Source organism: Asparagus officinalis, chromosome 7 (genome assembly GCF_001876935.1).
Source record: "Asparagus officinalis chromosome 7, Aspof.V1, whole genome shotgun sequence".
Classification (NCBI taxonomy): Eukaryota; Viridiplantae; Streptophyta; class Magnoliopsida; order Asparagales; family Asparagaceae; genus Asparagus; species Asparagus officinalis.
Window position 1 is genome coordinate 139,478,530 of NC_033800.1, and position 8,031 is coordinate 139,486,560.

The following is an 8,031-nucleotide window of genomic DNA, read 5'->3' on the forward strand; positions in this document are numbered from 1 at the left end:
ACTATTTTGGAGAAAAAGTATCTACTGAGTCTGGTCCATGGCGTTTAATATGTCAAGAAATGGATACCAATCCTCAGATTTATACACAAATCATGAAGTCTAAAGAACAAAGGGCTAACATGCATGTAGTGCATATTTAATATCATTGATTTGATCCACATGATGCTTTCTCTGAAAAAGTATTGAAATTGCTGAATAATGGCATAGCCTTTTTCATTGATATTAGGAGATATTTATAGGATTACAAGACTTTTTCATTGATATTAGGAGATATTTATAGGATTACAAGAGAATCAATTAGTTACATAAAATCTAAAACTACCTAATTAGTTATAGGATTACAAGAGAATCAATTAGTTACATAAAATCTAAAACTACCTAATTAGTTATATAATTGTTGAAACTAAAAGGGATAAGTGAGCTGTCGAGATATTAACAAAACATCATACAAAAGGAAAGAATCACAGGGCGGTGTCGACTGACACCGCCGGACGTGTCGACTGACACCGCCTTTCGTGTCGACTCAAAGGGTGTCGACTCGTCTCGTCTCGTCTCAGACGTGTCGACTGACACCGCCTTTCGTGTCGACTCAAAGGGTGTCGACTCGTCTCGTCTCGTCTCATCTCGTCTTGTCTCGTCTGGTTTGGTGTCGTTAGAGCGTGTCGACTGACTCCGTAGGACGTGTAGACTAAGACCACCTTTCGTATCAACACAATGGGTATCGTCTCGTCTGGACTCGTCTGGTCTGGCCTGGTCTAGTCTGGTCTGGTTGCAATTCCTTAATATGCTCCCGCAAGTTGGAGCTCCTTGAGGAGAGACCAAACTTCAGCAAGTTATGAAAACGCGTGCGGGGTAGTGGTTAGGTGAGTGCATCAGCTCGTTGGTCTGTGGAAAAGACATGAGTGACTCTTAAGATGTCTGCTTGGACTTGTTGTCGAATGAAGTGAAAGTCGAGAGCAACATGTTTCATTCGAGAATGGAAGACTAGATTAGAGCAAAGATTTATTGCATCCACATTATCACAGTAGATTACCGGCTGTTGTGATAATGTGAGCCCAAGTTCGCCGAGAAGAGATGTGATCCATCTCAACTCGGCAGCCGTCGAAGCGAACAATCGGTACTCGGCTTTCGTCGATGAGCGAGCCACTGTTCGTTGTTTCTTCGAACTCCAGGATATCAGGTTTCGGTCAAGATATACAATGTAGGTACTGGTGGATGTGAAGTCGTCTTTGTTAACCGCCCAGTCAGGATCTGAGTAGACATGGAGAGCGAGAGGTGATTGACGATGTAACATGATGCCGTAATCAATGGTGCCACATAGATATCTAAGAAGTCGTTTGGTGGCGATCCAATGGTCTGTAGTCAGGCGATGCATGTATTGTGGAAGTTTGTTGACTACATAGACAATATTCGGACGAGTAAGGGAGAAATACTGAAGACTCCCAACTATAGCTCGGAACTCAGTTGGGTCAGTAAGGGTTGTACACGAGTGAAGTGTAAGGACATATGAGGTGGCAAGTGGAGTTGTGAAAGTGCGAGCATCGATCATCTTTGTTCGAGCCAGCAAGTCTGTAATATATCTTCGTTGTGAGAGGAGAAGACCTTGAAGGCAAGAAACAACTTCAACTCCAAGGAAATATTCAAGTGGTCCGAGGTCTTTGAGCGAGAAGCAACGTGCGAGCACCGAGATGAAGTCCTGAACTAATGCTGCATTGTTACCTGTAATGATGATGTCGTCAATGTAGACAAGTAACATGATTGTTATGCCATTATCATTGAGAATGAACAAGGTGAAAGTACCCTAGAGGGGGGTGAAGAGGGTTATTGCTAATCTTATTAGATATTAATGCCGATTAAAACTTATTAACAAATTATTCTTGCAAGATAGATATACAAAGTGATATGAGCAAGAATAAGCAATATAAACAAAGTGCAATATCCTAACAATGAGATACACAATGAGACATATGTAAGGATAAGCAAAAATAAATGTGATAGGGCAATATAAACAATGAGCAAAGGCGAATAAAAAAGACTAAGCAATAGACACGAATGATACGCCAATGCAAACTCTAACACACAAAGATGATCACGGAGTTCGGACCTTCCGTCCTACGTCTCCGCTCCCTACTCCCGGGGAGAAATCCACTATCACAATCGGGTTTTCCACACTCACCCGAATAACATTTACACATCACACTACGGTTTTCTAGTTTACCAAAAACTTTACAATTCACACTCTTGCAATCACACTTTACACCCTCTAAGTGTTGGTCTCTAGCCAGTGTCTCCCTCAAGTGTTAGGAATTATAACCTACCTCTAGGCATTACCACCTACCTCATTCCTCTTGGGACGATCCCGTTTCTCATCATACACTTCTCTTGGTGTATAAGTGTATTACAAAATGTATCTCACAATTAGGCTCAACAACAATAAAATGTTCTCTACAGTGGGTGATAACTCAATGTAAGCTCAATCTCACAAATTACAATCCCACAACCTATTATATGATGTATGAAATGCTACAAGCTCAAATAGGGTGTGTGTGATAAAATGAGGATAAACAAAATCTAACTAAATTAACAAACTAGCAATAAATGATAATAAAAAATTAAAAACGAATTGCTAGAGAATAGAGTTAGAAAAACTTCTCTATAAACACAAAGAGGTTGATGAAGATTGAGGATGAATTCCTCAATTGAAAATGCAAGTCTCCTCTATGTAAACTCAAACACCAAACTTAAACTTTGAGAAACAAGCTTTTAAACACTTAAAACTCTTGTTAAAAACCCTCTTTCAAAAAACTTCATTCTGATGAGAACATTAGGGGTTTATATATGAAGAAAAACCAAGGCACAAAACGCAAGAAAAACTAGCAAAAATAATAAAATAACAAAGGCTGGAAATATAACCGTTGGAGCTGGTCAGTCGACTGACGGGATGCATCAGTCGACTGATGAGCTGACCGTTGGAGGCGTTTTCCAGCTCATCAGTCGACTGACGAACCTTATCAGTCGACTGATGAACTTATCAGTCGACTGGTCAGTCGACCAAAACAAAATAGAAACTTTTTTGAATTACAGGCACTTTCTTTAGTCGACTGATCGGTTAACTGATTTTATTAGTCGACTGACCAGTCGACTGATAACAGGTTTTCAGCCTGATCGAAACAAAAAATCTAATTTTAAACTGCTTTTAAAAATAGCAAACTAATTCAGAAAATATAAAACTTTAGAAAATGATTGTAAACATGATAATACACATGCTACAAAAACTAGTTTTCAAAAATCACCTCCCAAATGAGAAATCTCTTCATTTTACAAAAAAGTTCAAAACATGAAAATGTAAACATACTTGTTTTAACATTTTGACTATACCATGTTTTGAAACTTCATAAACTGATTTTATAGACTTAATAGAAGATGTATATTATGATTGTTAAGTCTATAAACTAGAATACAATATTTTCACTGTAGGCGTCTAAAAATACCTATGGGTGTCCGTACACGACTCGAGACAGAGAGAAGATGATAAACATCGCTATTAGAGTCGCATGAGCTCGTTTGACAATGACAAACACATGAAGTGAGTCGACGGGTCATACGAAGCAACGGAACTTCGGAATAACGGAAACGAGAGCTGATCGGGAGCCCCACGTCATTTACAAAAGGCGGAGCACCCCTCGTGTCCTATTTATTTCACATATGATTCAATTATGGGAGCCTGTAGATCTCCTCGTTGGCTTTCCAACGCATCTTGAATCGCCTCATTCCGAGGTCGGATGAGTGAGTTAAGGCTGTTACAGTACCCGTGAGTCGGAATTTTGCTACAGTACCCACGAGTCGAAATTCTGCTACAGTAGCAGGTCGAAATTCTGCTACAGTAGCGGGTCGGAAATTCTGCTACAGTAGCGAGTCGGAATTATGCTACAGTAGCGGGTCGGGATTTGCTACAGTAACCACGGGTCGGAATTTGCTACAGTGATTTGACCGCACAAAGAAGTGCAGTTTTGACTATGCTGCGATTTGAATCTGGAAAATCGCAAAACATAAAACTTGTAGATCTCTTCTTCATCTTTCCAACGCATCTTGAATCAGCCTAATCGGAGGTCGTACGAAAGAGTTATGACCAAAATACCACAGATATCTCAAACTGACCCGCGCTATAGTAACCGCGGGTCGGAATTTTCCGACCCGAAGCGCAGTACGGATCCCGAAATACGTTTTGACGGTTTTGATGCTGTTTTCGCAGGTTTTATCTGTTCCAGGGGTTTCTAACTAATTTGATATCATCCCCAAACGTGGTTAGGCTGTTGTTAACTGAAGATAGAGCCAAATCACTTCTTCTCATCCAAATAACCGCTTCTGAAGCTTATAAATACGAGCTCGGGTGCTCATTTCTGAGGGGCGATTGATTATCAAGACAAGGAGGTGCTGCCGGATTGTGGAGTCAAAGGAGCACGAATTTCTGCGGGGGTTGACAGATCTTGGCGGGTTCTTCGGCATAAAGAAGGAGAGTTCGAGAGATCCGACGCCCGTTCCCGTCCGTCCCTTGAGATTAGGCTTGGTCTTAATCTCGAGAAGAGCCCTGATTTCGCTTGGTCGATTTCAGCGCTTCAAATCAAATACTTCCTCGGCGAAGACGAAGCTCTGCCGAATTTTCCATCAACCGGATCCAGATCTAAGGCGGTCCACGGATAAACCCCGGCACAGGCATAGATCCCACGCAAGCAGAAGACCGATAAACGATCTCTGCGTTTGTTTTGACGAGAGTTGTAACTTTTGTTTTCATTGTGTAAAGATCTTATAAAAAGATTATCTTTTTTGTTTTCATTGTAACGACCGAAGTTGTAATGAATACCGCAATGAATACATTAACTTTCCGAAGAGTACACGAGTATAAACTGCTTCTCAACACTCCGACAAGTATAAGAGTATAAACTGCTTCTTAATCCTCCGACCGGTATAAGAGGTTAAACTGCTTCCTGATACTCCAATTGGCATATGAGTCTAAACTGTTTCCTACCATTGACGGTAAGTTCCAGGAGAATTTTTATATGTAATATTCTTAAGGATAACCCGATCATGTAACCGAATGCAATGATAAACCCAGTTTCGCGAAGAAGCTGGGGGTGGATGATTCATGTAACGGGAAGTTCCCGGAAGAATACTATATGTAATTTTTTTAGGGATAACCCGATCATTACAAACAAAGTGATAAACACTAAACCCACCGTGATTTCCGAACACTCTTTTGTTGAGACGAGATTCGATCACTTCGTTGGATCAATCTTTCCTCACAAAATTCCCATTGGTGTTTGAAAACTCACAGTCTTCCACCACAAAGTCCCCCACCGATCAGACTAATTGACGGTGGGACCACCAAAAATTCCTTTCAGTTGAATCCACTCAAACTTCCAATGCGTTTGTGCACTCAACATTCCTATTGTTAAGTCCGAACGTAGTACTTGGAATTTTAATATCCTAATCATTGATGATTATTAAACCCCTCCGTGTTAAGTATTTGTCACTTAACATCAGGAACCCCCTCTGAGTGATTTGTATAAGTCAACACTCCTACTGTGATTTGTACTCCCACTCCCACCGTCTACCTGGTCAAACCTTCCTACAGTTAGGACCACAATCAAAATCCCCTCTCGATTCCTCCAATGAACGAGAGGTCCACTTTCAATTTGAACAATCAAACCTATAAAAGCTAGGATTGTCTCCGACTTCACTTAGTTAAATCTGCAGATAGTTAGGACTAAGATCGAGTCATCCCTTTCGATAAACGAAAGACTTCCATCTCTTCCTTTTCAGCCAAACCTATAAAAGTTAGGGTCGAAATTGGAATTTCTCCTCAATAAATGAGGAACTCTTTTCTTGGATCAAGCAACCAATCCTATAAAAGTTAGGGTAATTCTTCCTCTTCCATTTTCCAGTCCGTCTTTACCCTGAGAAAAGACACAATTCCCAACTTCCAATCCGTGCACTTTGTGCACGGGGAATTTTATCTCAACTCCTAAATAGAGATAAGCCTACGCCTAACACGCGTTGCCGGTTTAGTCTTTCACCGATTGAAAAGACACCAGAATCTAGTCTGGGGTATTTTATCCCGAAGCCTAAGTAGGGATAAGTCAACGCTTAACCCGCGTTGCTGGGTGGTTCGTTCCCGTAAAAACGACCGAGTCTACGTATTCAGCATCGTAGCAACAAAAATCCATGTCTTTTATGCATGGGGAATTTTATCCCGAATCCTGAGTAGGGATAAGTCAACACCTAACACGCGTTGCCGGTTTAGTCTTTCACCGATTGAAAAAGACACCAGAATCCAGTCTGGGGAATTTTATCCCGAAGCCTAAGTAGGGATAAGTCAACGCTTAGCCCGCGTTGCTGGGTGGTTCGTTCCCGTAAAAATGACCGAGTCTACGTATTCAGCGACGTAGCAACAAAAATACCTATGGGTGTCCGTACACGACTCGAGACAGAGAGAAGATGATAAACATCGCTATTAGAGTCGTAGGAGCTCGTTTGACAATGACAAACACATGAAGTGAGTCGACGGGTCATACGAAGCAACGGAACTTCGGAATAACGGAAACGAGAGCTGATCGGGAGCCCCATGTTATTTACAAAAGGTGGAGCACCCCTCGTGTCCTATTTATTCCACATATGATTCAATTATGGGATCTTGTAGATCTCCTCGTTGGCTTTCCAACGCATCTTGAATCGCCTCATTCCGAGGTCGGATGAGTGAGTTAAGGCTGTTACAGTACCCGTGGGCCGGAATTTTGCTACAGTACCCACGAGTCGAAATTCTGCTACAGTAGCGGGTCGGAAATTCTGCTACAGTAGCGAGTCGGGATTATGCTACAGTAGCGGGTTGGAATTCGCTACAGTAGCGGGTCGGAATTCGCTACAGTAACCATGGGTCGGAATTTGCTACAGTGATTTCACCGCACAAAGAAGTGAAGTTTTGACTATGCTGCGATTTGAATCTGGAAAATCTCAAAACATAAAAGTTGTAGAACTCTTCTTCATCTTTCCAACGCATCTTGAATCAGCCTAATCGGAGGTCGTACGAAAGAGTTATGACCAAAATACCGCAGATATCTCAAACTGACCCGCGCTACAGTAACCGCGGGTCGGAATTTTCCGACCCGCGCTACAGTAACCGCGGGTCGGAGCGCTACGGTAACCGCGGGTCGGAATTTTCCGACCCATGCTACAGTAACAGCGGGTCGGAATTTTCCGACCCGCGCTACAGTAACCGCGGGTCGGAATTTTCCGACCCGCGCTACAGTAACCGCGGGTCGGAATTTTCCGACCCGCGCTACAGTAATCGCGAGTCGGATTTTTCCTGCGCGCGCTGTTTCGACCCAAGTTCGGTTTTTGACGGTTTTTCTCGGGATTTGGTCGTTCCTGAGCATCCAAACTGACTTGATATCATCCCCTAGCATGGTTAATCAGTTATTAACTAAAGATAGAGCCAAATCACTTCTTCTCATCCAAATAACCGCTTCTGAAGCTTATAAATACGAGCTCGGGTGCTCATTTCTGAGGGGCGATTGATTATCAAGACAAGGAGGTGCTGCCGGATTGTGGAGTCAAAGGAGCATAAATTTCAGCGGGGGTTGACAGATCTTGGCGAGTTCTTCGGCATAAAAAAGGAGAGTTCGATAGATCCGACGCCCGTTCCCGTCCGTCCCTTGAGATTAGGCTTGGTCTTAATCTCGAGAAGAGCCCTGATTTCGCTTGGTCGATTTCAGTGCTTTAAATCAAATACTTCCTCGGCGAAGGCGAAGTTCTGCCGAATTTTCCATCAACCGGATCCAGATCTAAGGCGGTCCACGGATAAACCCCGGCACAGGCAAAGATCCCACGCAAAGCAGCGGGTGATAAACGTCCTCTGCGTTTGTTTTGACGAGAGTTGTAAACTTTTGTTTTCATTGTGTAAAAGTCTTATAAAAAGACAATCTTTTTGATTTTGTTGTAACGACTAAAGTTGTAATGAATACCGCAATGAATACA

General features: G+C 42.3%; 1 protein-coding gene across 1 annotated transcript; it reads right to left on the reverse strand.

The window, feature by feature from the left end:
• On the reverse strand, positions 860-1,756 carry LOC109847865 (uncharacterized mitochondrial protein AtMg00810-like). The gene has a single exon (XM_020417100.1). It carries the CDS (start codon positions 1,754-1,756, stop codon positions 860-862), a length of 897 nt encoding a protein of 298 aa, XP_020272689.1.